Source organism: Pseudophryne corroboree, chromosome 3, assembly GCF_028390025.1.
Source record: "Pseudophryne corroboree isolate aPseCor3 chromosome 3, aPseCor3.hap2, whole genome shotgun sequence".
Taxonomy (NCBI): domain Eukaryota; kingdom Metazoa; phylum Chordata; class Amphibia; order Anura; family Myobatrachidae; genus Pseudophryne; species Pseudophryne corroboree.
In genome coordinates, this window is record NC_086446.1 from 707,073,361 (window position 1) to 707,089,664 (window position 16,304).

General features: G+C 45.4%; 1 protein-coding gene across 1 annotated transcript in view; it reads right to left on the reverse strand.

Moving 5' to 3' along the window:
• LOC135056657 (alpha-2-macroglobulin-like) overlaps nt 1-16,304 on the reverse strand; it is a 221,455-nt gene that overhangs the window by 103,528 nt on the left and 101,623 nt on the right. The window contains exon 14 of the mRNA XM_063962103.1: nt 8,977-9,122. Coding sequence (XP_063818173.1) covers nt 8,977-9,122 — 146 coding nt within the window. The remainder of the gene's footprint in view (nt 1-8,976; nt 9,123-16,304) is intronic.

Genomic DNA, 16,304 nt, shown 5'->3' on the forward strand with positions numbered 1-16,304 from the left:
GGAGTTTATGGATCTGTAAGATTCAGCATACACATGGACAGAAATGCTTACTTGTATTAATACGTTTATATTGCCTTTAGTAAATCATACAGTTCACAAACCAGCAGTTTGCTTTTAGAAAAAGCAGTTAAATAAATGTAGTAGAGATGAGCGGGTTCGGTTTCTTTGAATCCGAACCCGCACGAACTTCACTTTTTTTTCCACGGGTCCGAGCGACTCGGATCTTCCCGCCTTGCTCGGTTAACCCGAGCGCGCCCGAACGTCATCATGACGCTGTCGGATTCTCGCGAGGCTCGGATTCTATCGCGAGACTCGGATTCTATATAAGGAGCCGCGCGTCGCCGCCATTTTCACTCGTGCATTGAGATTGATAGGGAGAGGACGTGTCTGGCGTCCTCTCCATTAGAATAGAGATAGATAGATTAGATAGAGAGAGATTGTGCAGAGTCGCAGACAGAGTTAGTTTACCACAGTCAGTGACCAGTGCAGTTGCTAGTTAACTTTTATTTAATATAATATATCCGTTCACTTCTCTCTGCTATATCCGTTCTCTGCCTGAAAAAAAAAACGATACACAGCACAGTCAGTCACACAGTGTGACTCAGTCTGTGTGCACTCAGCTCAGCCCAGTGTGCTGCACAGTCATCAATGTATAAATTAAAAGCTTATAATTAATTGTGGGGGAGACTGGGGAGCACTGCAGGTTGTTAGCAGGAGCCAGGAGTACAATTATATTAATTAACAGTGCACACTTTTGCTGCAGGAGTGGTGACCAGTGCCTGACCACCAGTATAGTATTGTTGTATACTACTAATATCTCTTTAAATATCAACCAGTCTATATTAGCAGCAGACACAGTACAGTGCGGTAGTTCACGGCTGTGGCTACCTCTGTGTCGGCACACGGCAGGCAGTCCGTCCGACCAGAATTGTATTATTTATTATTATATACCTACCACCTAACCGTGGTTTTTTTTTCATTCTTTATACCGTCATAGTGTCATCCTAATTGTTACGAGTATACTACTATCTCTTTATCAACCAGTGTACAGTGCGGTAGTTCACGGCTGTGGCTACCTCTGTGTCGGCACACGGCAGGCAGTCCGTCCGACCAGAATTGTATTATTTATTATTATATACCTACCACCTAACCGTGGTTTTTTTTTCATTCTTTATACCGTCATAGTGTCATCCTAATTGTTACGAGTATACTACTATCTCTTTATCAACCAGTGTACAGTGCGGTAGTTCACGGCTGTGGCTACCTCTGTGTCGGCACACGGCAGGCAGTCCGTCCGACCAGAATTGTATTATTTATTATTATATACCTACCACCTAACCGTGGTTTTTTTTTCATTCTTTATACCGTCATAGTGTCATCCTAATTGTTACGAGTATACTACTATCTCTTTATCAACCAGTGTACAGTGCGGTAGTTCACGGCTGTGGCTACCTCTGTGTCGGCACACGGCAGGCAGTCCGTCCGACCAGAATTGTATTATTTATTATTATATACCTACCACCTAACCGTGGTTTTTTTTTCATTCTTTATACCGTCATAGTGTCATCCTAATTGTTACGAGTATACTACTATCTCTTTATCAACCAGTGTACAGTGCGGTAGTTCACGGCTGTGGCTACCTCTGTGTCGGCACACGGCAGGCAGTCCGTCCGACCAGAATTGTATTATTTATTATTATATACCTACCACCTAACCGTGGTTTTTTTTTCATTCTTTATACCGTCATAGTGTCATCCTAATTGTTACGAGTATACTACTATCTCTTTATCAACCAGTGTACAGTGCGGTAGTTCACGGCTGTGGCTACCTCTGTGTCGGCAGTCGGCAGGCAGTCCGTCCATCCATAATTGTATTATTATTATAATATATACCACCTAACCGTGGTTTTTTTTTCATTCTTTATACCGTCATAGTGTCATACTAGTTGTTACGAGTATACTACTATCTCTTTATCAACCAGTGTACAGTGCGGTAGTTCACGGCTGTGGCTACCTCTGTGTCGGCAGTCGGCAGGCAGTCCGTCCATCCATAATTGTATTATTATTATAATATATACCACCTAACTGTGGTTTTTTTTGCATTCTTTATACCGTCGTCATAGTGTCATACTAGTTGTTACGAGTATACTACTATCTCTTTATCAACCAGTGTACAGTGCGGTAGTTCACGGCTGTGGCTACCTCTGTGTCGGCAGTCGGCAGGCAGTCCGTCCATCCATAATTGTATTATTATTATAATATATACCACCTAACCGTGGTTTTTTTTTCATTCTTTATACCGTCGTCATAGTGTCATACTAGTTGTTACGAGTATACTACTATCTCTTTATCAACCAGTGTACAGTGCGGTAGTTCACGGCTGTGGCTACCTCTGTGTCGGCAGTCGGCAGGCAGTCCGTCCATCCATAATTGTATTATTATTATAATATATACCACCTAACCGTGGTTTTTTTTTCATTCTTTATACCGTCGTCATAGTGTCATACTAGTTGTTACGAGTATACTACTATCTCTTTATCAACCAGTGTACAGTGCGGTAGTTCACGGCTGTGGCTACCTCTGTGTCGGCAGTCGGCAGGCAGTCCGTCCATCCATAATTGTATTATTATTATAATATATACCACCTAACCGTGGTTTTTTTTTCATTCTTTATACCGTCGTCATAGTGTCATACTAGTTGTTACGAGTATACTACTATCTCTTTATCAACCAGTGTACAGTGCGGTAGTTCACGGCTGTGGCTACCTCTGTGTCGGCAGTCGGCAGGCAGTCCGTCCATCCATAATTGTATTATTATTATAATATATACCACCTAACCGTGGTTTTTTTATACCACCTAACCGTGGCAGTCCGTCCATAATTGTATACTAGTATCCAATCCATCCATCTCCATTGTTTACCTGAGGTGCCTTTTAGTTCTGCCTATAAAATATGGAGAACAAAAAAGTTGAGGTTCCAAAATTAGGGAAAGATCAAGATCCACTTCCACCTCGTGCTGAAGCTGCTGCCACTAGTCATGGCCGAGACGATGAAATGCCAGCAACGTCGTCTGCCAAGGCCGATGCCCAATGTCATAGTACAGAGCATGTCAAATCCAAAACACCAAATATCAGAAAAAAAAGGACTCCAAAACCTAAAATAAAATTGTCGGAGGAGAAGCGTAAACTTGCCAATATGCCATTTACCACACGGAGTGGCAAGGAACGGCTGAGGCCCTGGCCTATGTTCATGGCTAGTGGTTCAGCTTCACATGAGGATGGAAGCACTCAGCCTCTCGCTAGAAAACTGAAAAGACTCAAGCTGGCAAAAGCACCGCAAAGAACTGTGCGTTCTTTGAAATCCCAAATCCACAAGGAGAGTCCAATTGTGTCGTTTGCGATGCCTGACCTTCCCAACACTGGACGTGAAGAGCATGCGCCTTCCACTATTTGCATGCCCCCTGCAAGTGCTGGAAGGAGCACCCGCAGTCCAGTTCCTGATAGTCAGATTGAAGATGTCAGTGTTGAAGTACACCAGGATGAGGAGGATATGGGTGTTGCTGGCGCTGGGGAGGAAATTGACCAGGAGGATTCTGATGGTGAGGTGGTTTGTTTAAGTCAGGCACCCGGGGAGACACCTGTTGTCCGTGGGAGGAATATGGCCGTTGACATGCCAGGTGAAAATACCAAAAAAATCAGCTCTTCGGTGTGGAGGTATTTCACCAGAAATGCGGACAACAGGTGTCAAGCCGTGTGTTCCCTTTGTCAAGCTGTAATAAGTAGGGGTAAGGACGTTAACCACCTCGGAACATCCTCCCTTATACGTCACCTGCAGCGCATTCATAATAAGTCAGTGACAAGTTCAAAAACTTTGGGTGACAGCGGAAGCAGTCCACTGACCAGTAAATCCCTTCCTCTTGTAACCAAGCTCACGCAAACCACCCCACCAACTCCCTCAGTGTCAATTTCCTCCTTCCCCAGGAATGCCAATAGTCCTGCAGGCCATGTCACTGGCAAGTCTGACGAGTCCTCTCCTGCCTGGGATTCCTCCGATGCATCCTTGCGTGTAACGCCTACTGCTGCTGGCGCTGCTGTTGTTGCCGCTGGGAGTCGATGGTCATCCCAGAGGGGAAGTCGTAAGCCCACTTGTACTACTTCCAGTAAGCAATTGACTGTTCAACAGTCCTTTGCGAGGAAGATGAAATATCACAGCAGTCATCCTACTGCAAAGCGGATAACTGAGTCCTTGACAACTATGTTGGTGTTAGACGTGCGTCCGGTATCCGCCGTTAGTTCACAGGGAACTAGACAATTTATTGAGGCAGTGTGCCCCCGTTACCAAATACCATCTAGGTTCCACTTCTCTAGGCAGGCGATACCGAGAATGTACACGGACGTCAGAAAAAGACTCACCAGTCTCCTAAAAAATGCAGTTGTACCCAATGTCCACTTAACCACGGACATGTGGACAAGTGGAGCAGGGCAGGGTCAGGACTATATGACTGTGACAGCCCACTGGGTAGATGTATGGACTCCCGCCGCAAGAACAGCAGCGGCGGCACCAGTAGCAGCATCTCGCAAACGCCAACTCTTTCCTAGGCAGGCTACGCTTTGTATCACCGCTTTCCAGAATACGCACACAGCTGAAAACCTCTTACGGCAACTGAGGAAGATCATCGCGGAATGGCTTACCCCAATTGGACTCTCCTGTGGATTTGTGGCATCGGACAACGCCAGCAATATTGTGTGTGCATTAAATATGGGCAAATTCCAGCACGTCCCATGTTTTGCACATACCTTGAATTTGGTGGTGCAGAATTTTTTAAAAAACGACAGGGGCGTGCAAGAGATGCTGTCGGTGGCCAGAAAAATTGCGGGACACTTTCGGCGTACAGGCACCACGTACAGAAGACTGGAGCACCACCAAAAACTACTGAACCTGCCCTGCCATCATCTGAAGCAAGAAGTGGTAACGAGGTGGAATTCAACCCTCTATATGCTTCAGAGGTTGGAGGAGCAGCAAAAGGCCATTCAAGCCTATACAATTGAGCACGATATAGGAGATGGAATGCACCTGTCTCAAGTGCAGTGGAGAATGATTTCAACGTTGTGCAAGGTTCTGATGCCCTTTGAACTTGCCACACGTGAAGTCAGTTCAGACACTGCCAGCCTGAGTCAGGTCATTCCCCTCATCAGGCTTTTGCAGAAGAAGCTGGAGGCATTGAAGAAGGAGCTAACACGGAGCGATTCCGCTAGGCATGTGGGACTTGTGGATGCAGCCCTTAATTCGCTTAACAAGGATTCACGGGTGGTCAATCTGTTGAAATCAGAGCACTACATTTTGGCCACCGTGCTCGATCCTAGATTTAAAGCCTACCTTGGATCTCTCTTTCCGGCAGACACAGGTCTGCTGGGGTTGAAAGACCTGCTGGTGACAAAATTGTCAAGTCAAGCGGAACGCGACCTGTCAACATCTCCTCCTTCACATTCTCCCGCAACTGGGGGTGCGAGGAAAAGGCTCAGAATTCCGAGCCCACCCGCTGGCGGTGATGCAGGGCAGTCTGGAGCGACTGCTGATGCTGACATCTGGTCCGGACTGAAGGACCTGACAACGATTACGGACATGTCGTCTACTGTCACTGCATATGATTCTCTCAACATTGATAGAATGGTGGAGGATTATATGAGTGACCGCATCCAAGTAGGCACGTCACACAGTCCGTACTTATACTGGCAGGAAAAAGAGGCAATTTGGAGGCCCTTGCACAAACTGGCTTTATTCTACCTAAGTTGCCCTCCCACAAGTGTGTACTCCGAAAGAGTGTTTAGTGCCGCCGCTCACCTTGTCAGCAATCGGCGTACGAGGTTACATCCAGAAAATGTGGAGAAGATGATGTTCATTAAAATGAATTATAATCAATTCCTCCACGGAGACATTGACCAGCAGCAATTGCCTCCACAAAGTACACAGGGAGCTGAGATGGTGGATTCCAGTGGGGACGAATTGATAATCTGTGAGGAGGGGGATGTACACGGTGATATATCGGAGGGTGAAGATGAGGTGGACATCTTGCCTCTGTAGAGCCAGTTTGTGCAAGGAGAGATTAATTGCTTCTTTTTTGGGGGGGGTCCAAACCAACCCGTCATATCAGTCACAGTCGTGTGGCAGACCCTGTCACTGAAATGATGGGTTGGTTAAAGTGTGCATGTCCTGTTTTGTTTATACAACATAAGGGTGGGTGGGAGGGCCCAAGGATAATTCCATCTTGCACCTCTTTTTTCTTTTCTTTTTCTTTGCATCATGTGCTGATTGGGGAGGGTTTTTTGGAAGGGACATCCTGCGTGACACTGCAGTGCCACTCCTAGATGGGCCCGGTGTTTGTGTCGGCCACTAGGGTCGCTAATCTTACTCACACAGCTACCTCATTGCGCCTCTTTTTTTCTTTGCGTCATGTGCTGTTTGGGGAGGGTTTTTTGGAAGGGACATCCTGCGTGACACTGCAGTGCCACTCCTAGATGTGCCCGGTGTTTGTGTCGGCCACTAGGGTCGCTAATCTTACTCACACAGTCAGCTACCTCATTGCGCCTCTTTTTTTCTTTGCGTCATGTGCTGTTTGGGGAGGGTTTTTTGGAAGGGCCATCCTGCGTGACACTGCAGTGCCACTCCTAGATGGGCCCGGTGTTTGTGTCGGCCACTAGGGTCGCTTATCTTACTCACACAGCGACCTCGGTGCAAATTTTAGGACTAAAAATAATATTGTGAGGTGTGATGTGTTCAGAATAGGCTGAAAATGAGTGTAAATTATGTTTTTTGAGGTTAATAATACTTTGGGATCAAAATTACCCCCAAATTCTATGATTTAAGCTGTTTTTTAGGGTTTTTTTAAAAAAACACCCGAATCCAAAACACACCCGAATCCGACAAAAAAAATTCGGTGAGGTTTTGCCAAAACGCGGTCGAACCCAAAACACGGCCGCGGAACCGAACCCAAAACCAAAACACAAAACCCGAAAAATTTCCGGCGCTCATCTCTAAAATGTAGACCTTAATTTAATGTCTATTTCCCCTTTAATTTCTTACAGCTCTCCGCTTAACCCTCTGCTCTATAGGGGGTTATTCAGAGTTGTTAGCAAACCAAAAAAGCACACTAACGGGAAAAAAACCATTTGGCACTGCAGGTGGGGCAGATGTAAAATGTGCAGAGAGATTAGATTTGGGTGGGGTGTGTTCAAATTGAAATCTAAATTGCAGTGTAAAAATAAAGCCTACTTGCACAGAAACAATATAACCCGCCAAAATCGAACTCTCTCTGCACATGTTACATCTGCCCTACCTGTAGTACAACATAATTTTGCTCAACTGCTAACAAATTTGCTGCTGTGATCAACTCTGAATTGCCCCTTTTGTTCCTTGCTTACAGTCTACTTTCTGTGTCACCCCTGTCTGTCCTCTTAGATTGTTATCATGAGCAGAATCCTCTTCCCTAATGTGATTTTCCTCTCCTCGCTTCTTCCAGCATCTTCTCTTAAATACCAACAATGGCACTGACCCGTGGCTTTTTTCGTGGGTATTATGACTCCATATGCACCAATGGTTATATACAGTACAGTATCATGCTCCCCATTTTATACAATATTTCAAACTATACGCTTTTTTTCTTGTTTTGTTTACACTACAGTACTTTATGGGGGTCATTCCGAGTTGATCGCTAGCTGCCGTTGTTCGCAGCGCAGCGATCAGGATAAAAATTTGCACTTCTGCACATGCGCATGGTGCGCAGTGCGTACGCGCGATGTACTTTCACACAAAACTATGCAGTTTCACACAAGATCTAGCGACGTTTTTCAGTTGCACTGTTGTTCGTTGAATGATTGACAGGAAGTGGGTGTTTCTGGTGGCAACTGGCCGTTTTCCGGTAGTGTGCTAAAAAACGCAGGCGTGTCAGGTAAAAACGCAGGCATGCCTGGGGAAATGGGGGAGTGGCTGGATAAACGCAGGGCGTGTTTGTGACGTCAAACCAGGAACCAAACAGACTGAAGTGATCGCAAGGAAGGAGTAGGTCTGCAGCTACTCTGAAACTGCTTGAAAAAATGTCAACACTATTCTGCTAACCTTTCAGTCGCACTTCTGCTAAGCTAAGATACACTCTCAGAGGGCGGTGGCTTAGCGTTTGCACTGCTGCTAAAAGCAGCTAGCGAGCGATCAACTCGGAATGAGGGCCCATGTACTATGTAAGGCACTTGTATCAGGTGACGTGCGTTAAGGTGAGGCAGAGCCTTTTCTGTCATACTAACGTTTGCACCAGAGATTTGACTGTATAAAGTATATAAAAATACAAAGAATATGTTAGAAATATTATTCTAATAATTTTTATAGTCAAAACTGTGGGGTAAAAGTCTATGGCAGGTGAGTATCTTTTCCACACATCTCTAATCGAACCTCACCAAGTTTCCAGGAGTTTATTCTGCTGCATCTTTACTATACCTCCCAACTGTCCCGATTTCAGCGGGACAGTCCCGCTAATTGGACACTGTCCCACTGTCCCTCCCGCGGGTCGCAATGTCCCGCGGGCGGGGGGGCAGTCATGGAGCGCTAGACATGCCCCCAAAATGATGAAAATGGGGAGGGGGGGCGCTGCAATAGGCCATGCCCCCTTACTGTGAGACCCCACCCCTCTTCCAGAAGTCCCACCCCTTATACATCCGCAACCGCGCCTCCGGCGCGGCGTGTCCCAACTCCCACAGCACAGAATTTGGGAGGTATGTCTTTACCTAATGCTCACATGAACCCTTTGGCATATATATTGTGTTTATATCTGACTCTGGTACTAGCCAGTGCCTCCTGAGCCATTTACCTCACCGCACGTCCCTGCTTGTGGCCCCATATAAATAAAGTATAATAGTAATAGCTTTCCTCTTCCATACAAATATACCACCTCTATAATGCATTCTGATATTGTCTATGTTTATATACTCACATTGTTCCTGGAACAGGATGAAACTTTGTATTCTGCTCTACCTACAACAGTTTCTCCTTTGGGCAATACAGTGAAAATTAAGATAGCGAAAATAGGGGCCAAACTTTTATCTACATGGACATTTAAAGTGAATGATCCGTGTGTTCCTGTAAACAAAGTAAAAAAACATAAATCAGAAACAATCCCTCATTGCTGACCATATAGTAATCATCTCAGAGCAGTAACACATAAAGGACCTAATTCAGACCTGATCGCTAGGCTGCGTTTACGTGCAGCCAGCGATCAGGTCTGAACTGCACATGAGTATGCACCGCAATACGCAGGTGCGTCGGTCCACATCAATGGGGAGCGCCGGGCAGCGACCGGAGGGTGCGAGAAAAGCGATCGCACGGGCGATCGCAAGGTGACTGACAGGAAGAGGCCGTTTGTGGGTGGCAACTGACCATTTTTAAGGAGTGTCCAGAAAAACTCAGGAGGCACAAGGCTTTTGGAGGGAGGGTTTCAGCTCCGGCCCCGATCATCGCACTGGAAGAGTATGTCCTGGTCTGTGCAGAGAATGCACAGACTTCTGTTTGTGCAGCTCTCCTGCACATGCCGATTTCCCCCTCCCCCTGTAGGCGGCGACTACCTGTTCGCAGGGATGCAAAAAACGCACCCTAGCAATCAGGTCTGTGTAGTGAATGGATGTGAACAAGCGCATATTAATTGAATAAAATGCAACTACAGGCATGCATGGCAAGCCTCTGCAGCATCTTATGAACTAAATTTACTAAGCTGTGGTTTTGCTGCCATTTCAAAACCTCCATCTATGTTTTACTGATAGCATTTACTAAGTGGCAGTTTTGGTGTCATTTAGAAACCACGGGAAACTACTGTTATTTGACCCTGTTTTTATTTTAATTAATAGCATTTACTAAGCAGTGGTTTCCATTTCTAAATGACAATCTGCCGTGGCGTGTTCTATTTGGTGGTGGTTCTATTGAAACCACTGCAAATCAGAAGCTATTCTATTCATACTCATTTTATGGTGCTTTTATAGAGTGCATCCGGAAAGTATTCACAGCGCTTCACTTTTTCCACATTTTGTTATGTTACAGCCTTATTCAAAAATGGAATAAATTATTTTTTTCCCCTCCACATTCTACACACAATACCCCATAATGACAACGTGAAAAAAGTGTTTTTGAGATATTTGCAAATTTATTAAAAATAAAAAACTAAGAAACTAGATGTACATAAGTATTCACAGCCTTTGCCATAAAGCTCACAATTGAGCTCAGGTGCATCCTGTTTCCACTGATTATCCTTGAGATGTTCCTACAGCTTAATTGGAGTCCACCTGTGTTAAATTCAGTTTCTTAAACATGATTTGGAAAGGCACGCACCTGTCTATATAAGGTCCCACATTTGACTGTTTGTAGACCTCCGACACAGGATTGTCTCGATGCAAAAATCTGGGGAAGGGTACAGAAAAATATCTGCTGCTTTGATGGTCCCAATGAGCACAGTGGCCTCCATCATCCATAAATGGAAGAAGTTCAGAACCACCAGGACTCCTTCTTGAGTTGGCCGGTCATCTAAACTGAGTGATCGGGGGAGAACGGCCCTAGTCAGGGAGGTGACCAAGAACCCGATGGTCACTCTGTCAGAGCTACTGCATTCCTCTGTGGAGAGAGGAGAACCTTCCAGAAGGACAACCATCTCTGCAGCAATCCACCAATCAGGCATGTATGGCAGAGTAACCAGACGGAAGCCACTCCTTAGTAAAAAAAAAAAGCACATAGTGGCCAGCCTGGAGTTTGCCAAAATGCACCTGAAGGAGAAACAAAATTCTCTGCTCTGATGAGACAAAGATTGAACTCTTTGGCGTGAATGCCAAGCGTCATGTTTGGAGGAAACCAGGCACCGCTCATCACCAGGCCAATACCATCCCTACAGTGAAGCATAGTGGTGGCAACACCATGCTGTGTGGATGTTTTTCAGCGTCAGGAACCAGGAGACTAGTCAGGATAGAGGGAAAGATGAATGTAGCAATGTACAGAGACGTCCTGGATGAAAATCGGCTTGAGAGCGCTCTTGAACTCAGACTGGGGTGACGGTTCATCTTTTAGCAGAACAACCACCCTAAGCACACAGCCAAGATATCAAAGAAGTGGCTTCAAGAAAACTCTATGAATGTCCTTGAGTGGCCCAGACAGCGCCCAGACTTGAATCCGATTCAACATCTCTGGAGAGATCTGAAAATGGCTGTGCACCGACGCTTCACATCCAACCTGATGGAGCTTGAGAGGTGCTGCAAAGAGGAATGGGGAAACTGGCCACAGATAGGTGTGCCAAGCTTGTGGCATCATATTAAAAAAATACTTGAAGCTGTAATTGCTGCCAAAGGTGCATCAACAAAGTATTGAGCAAAGGCTGTGAATACTTATGTACATGTGATTTCTTAGTTTTTTATTTTAAAGAAATTAGCAGAAATCTCAAAAACACTTTTTTCAAGTTGTCATTATGAGGTATTGTATTGTGTGTAGACTTTGGAGGGGGAAAAATGAATTTATTCCAGTTTGGAATATGGCTGCAACATAACAAAATGTGGAAAAAGTGAAGCGCTGTGAATACTTTCCGGATGCACTGAAGAAACAACATTAATTTGATTTCATAAAAACAGATTACACTCGATTAGAAGTTATTCAGTGGCAGCAGAAGGGGTGTCAGAACTCCTTTAATTAAGAAGTGATCGCCGGCTGCAAATCACACCCTGACATGGCATACATTGCAGCAAAGACGGCTACATCTGTTTGTGTACCTGCCCAAAATAGGTGCAAACTATACTAGACTATCACTGTTAGAGACCATCATAATTATTAGCAAAGTTTCTGGACTACAGAGCAACATAGCAAATTCTGGTTTCATGTGGTACAGGACAGCACGGATGGTGCAATGGTTAGCATTACTGCCTCACAGCATTGAGGTCATGGGTTGGATTCCCACCAAGGCTCTAAATCTGTGGAGTTTGTATTTTCTCCCTGTGCTTGCATGGGTTTCCGACGGGTGTTATAGTTTCCTCCCACATTCCAAAAATATACTGGTAGATTAACTGGCTCCTTACAAAAAAATGAATCCTAAGTGTGTGCGTGTACATGGGCAAACTAGGTGGGCCAAGTATTTCTTATCTGATGCTGTCAAATTCTATGTTTCTATATCATCGGTCACTACAAGTTTTGGTAAATAACTGCAGGATCCTGATTACCAGGATTTGTACATTACTGTATAACAGAAGACTTTCTCAGAAGGCTGTAGTTTCTTGCATGCACGTATATACCCTGTAAAGAGTCTCTGTTGCTGGATGTATGTTCTTATTCACTAACCTTGTTGAAGCTAAGATCTACAGTCAGAGCCGGATTAAGCCTTTGGGGGGCCCAGGGCACTTAAAATAGGGGGCCCCTGCATGTGTGTGTGTGTGTGTGTGTGTGTGTGTGGGGGGGGGGGGGGGGATCATGTATGCCTAGGGTGGTGGTGGTGGAGGAGGGGGGGCAACTCCCAGGGGGGGGGGGGAATCAATAACTATTGGGGGTGAGGCAGGAATAATATACCGTTAAATTATGCTGGAGGAGAAGGGAGGTAAAAAAAAAATACATTGGCCGCAGGGTGGGGTAGTGTTTTTTTTTTGTTTAGTGCTTTTTAACGGGGGGGGGGGGGGGGGGGACGACTTTTCTTGCTTCTTAGGGATATGGGGTAACTATTATAAAGGTTTAAGTCCCTGCCCATTGAGATTTAACACAGTATATGCAGTCTGCACTGCCACTGCTGCGGACTATAACAGTAAACTCATTACTGTGTGGGGTAGGCGCTCACCTCCGGACTATCTTGCTTGACAGCCCTCCTTATCAGGGCAGCAGAGAGGTCTGTTCCGTCTCCTGTCCAGTCCGCTGATCCGGGTCCCTCTCTCCTCGGTGACGCTGGGAAGAGGCATGGTCCCTGCAAGCCAGGCAGCTACTACTGCTGTAGCTGCTGCTGTGAGTAACCATTCGTGCAGCGTGACTGTGTATGCTGTGCAGGTAGTAGGGTCAGATGGATCTAAGCAGCTCTGTCCGGGGGGCCCCTTCAGGGAGGAGGGCCCGGGGTACTAACCCCCTGTGACACCCCCTTAATCCGGCTCTGTCTACAGTACTTCATGTACTGAAATCACTAATGGTGTCTGAATTACTGTCACTTGTAGCATAATACATAGGCGACCTACCGTCATTCAAAATTATACACATGGGAATGATACACTCTCTCCAACACGTCTATTCTCCCAGTCTTTTTTTTTTTTGTTACTTTTTATGAGTAGAGATGAGCGGGTTCGGATCTCAGAGAACCGAACCCTACCGGACTTCACGCTCAGAGCCCGGTTCCGAGTCAGGCTCGAGTTTTCCCACCTGACTCGGAAACCAGAACGAGGCAAAATGTCATCATCCCGCTGTCGGATTCTAGCGGGATTTGGATTCCATATAAGGAGCCACGCATCGCGGCCATTTTCACTCCAGTCTCGGAGAGTGTATTGAGAGGACGTGTCCTCAGTGTTCAGTGTCTGTGGGTGCGGTAAAGTAGGGTGGCGAGTCTTGTGCTGTGTTGTGCTGTCCAGTCCAGTGTAGTCAGTTATTGTGCTGCATCAGTCCAGCCAGTCACAGTGTTGGTGTCCTCTGCTGCTATATGTCCCCAGTGCTGCTGGCTTGCATTTTTGCTGTGTTGTCCTGCTTTAGACCAGGGGAAGTCTCTTGTGCATAAGTCCAGTGACCAGTCACAGTGGTGGTGTCCTCTGCTGCCATATATCCAGTGTAGCTGTATAAGTCTCTTTCAGTTGTGCTGTGTTGTCCTGCATTAGACCAGGTGAAGTGTCTTGTGCAGCATCAGGAGAACAAAAATTTGGAGGATAAAATAGGGAAAGATCAAGAACCACTTCCGCCTAGTGCTGAAGCTGCTGCCACTAGCCATGACATAGACGATGAAATGCCATCAACGTTATCTTCCAATGCCGATGCCCAATGTGATAGTAGAGGACATGTAAAATCCTAAAAGCCAAAGTTCAGTAAAAAGACCCCAAAAAAGAAATTTAAATGCTCTGAGAAAAACATAAACTTGCCAATATGCCATTTACGACACGGACTGGCAAGGAACGGCTGAGGCCATGGCCTATGTTCATGACTAGTGGTTCAGCTTCACATGACGATGGAAGCCCTCATAACTGAGGCCTTGACAATTATGTTGGTGTTAGACGTGCGACCGGTATACGCCATTAGTGCAGTGGGATTTAGACAATTGATGGAGGTATTGTGTCCCCGGTACCAAATCCCATCTAGATTCCACTTCACTATGCAGGCGATAGCGAGATTTTGCCATTTAATTTCAGTGATTTGGACATTTAATTATTAATTACAGTGATCTTGCAAATTAATTCCAGTGATTTGGACGTATAATTACATTGATTTTGCCAATTAATTACAGTGATTTGGACGTATAATTATTAATTACAGTGATCTTGCCAATTAATTCCAGTGATTTAGACGTATAATTCCAGTGATTTTACCAAATAATTCCAGTGATTTGGACGTATAATTATTAATTCCAGTGATTTTGCCAATTAATTCCAGTGATTTGGACGTATAATTCCAGTGATCTTGCCAATTAATTCCAGTGATTTTGACGTATAATTACAGTGATTTTGCCAATTAAGTTCAGTGATTTGGATGTATAATCCCAGTGATTTGGACGTATAATTCCAGTTGGAATTGTTTGTGTCGCTTAGCTTAGTCACACAGCTACCTTATTGCTCCTCTTCGACATCTTTGCATGAGGTGCTGTTTGGGGCCTCGTTTTTGAAAAGTGCCATCCTGTGTGACATTGCCGTATGAGTCCAGGGGTACTGCTGTATTAGTCCTGGGGTACTGCCGTATAAATCCACCAATTGCAGATTTTTTTTAAAGTGACTGGAGCGTGCTGGAGATGCTGTCAGTGGACCGAACAATTGCGGCCCACTCTCGACATTCAACCACTGCGTGACGCTACTAGATGGGCCAGGTGGTTATGTCGCTTAGCTTAGTCATACAGCAACCTCAGTGCACCTTTTTTTCTTCTTTGAATGATGTGCTGTTTGGGGCCTTTTTTTAATATCTGCCCTCCTGTCTGCCACTGCAGTGCCACGCCTAGATGGGCCAATTGTTTGTGTCGCTTGGCTTAGTCATACAACTACCTTATTGCAATTCTTTTTCTTCTTTGCATGATGTGCTGTTTGGGGCCTTTTTTTTATATCTGCCCTCCTGTCTGCCACTGCAGTGCCACTCCTAGATGGGCCAATTGTTTGTGTCGCTTGGCTTAGTCATACAACTACCTCATTGCAATTAATTTTCTTCTTTGCATGATGTGCTGTTTGGGGCCTTTTTTTTATATATATGCCCTCCTGTCTGACACTGCAGTGCCACGCCTAGATGGGCCAGGTGTTTGTGTTGTCCACTTGTGTCACTTAGCTTAGTCATGCAGTGACCTCAGTGCAACTTTTGGGCCTAAAAACAATATTGTGAGGTGTGAGGTGTTCAGAATAGACTGGAAATTAGTGGAAATGAATGTTATTGAGGTTAATAATACCATAGGAGCAAAATTACCCCCAAATTCTGTGATTTTAGCTATTTTTTATTTATTTTTTCAAAAATCATCCAGATCCAAAACCAAAACCAAAACCCGAAAGTATGGTTTTGGCAAAACCAAGCCAAAACCAAAACACGAAAGTGGAATTAGAACCAAAACCAAAACACAAAACACGAAAAGTGCCAGACGCACATCTCTATGAGCACACATTGACATTGGTGGTAATTCCGAGTTGATCGCTAGCTGCCGCTGTTCGCAGCACAGCGATCAGGCTAAAAATCAGCATTTCTGTGCATGCGTACGGGACACAGTGCGCATGCGTGATGTACTTTAAAAAAAAACTATGCAGTTTTACACAAGGGCGAGCGACTCTTTTCCGTCGCTCTGTTGATCGGTGAGTGATTGACAGGAATGGGGCGTTTCTGGGAGGTAACTGACCGTTTTCTGGGAGTGTGCTAAAAAACGTAGGCGTGTCAGGTAAAAACGCAGGCGTGCCTGGAGAAATGGGGGAGTGGCTGGCCGAACGCAGGGCGTGTTTGTGACGTCAATACAGGAACTAACAGACTGAAGTGATCGCAAGGAAGGAGTAGGTCTGCAGGTACTCTGAAACTGCTTGAAAAAAAATAACCCTGTTCTGCGATCCTTTCGTACGCACTTCTGCAAAGCTAAGATACACTGCCAGAGGGAGGCGGCTTAGCGTTTGTACT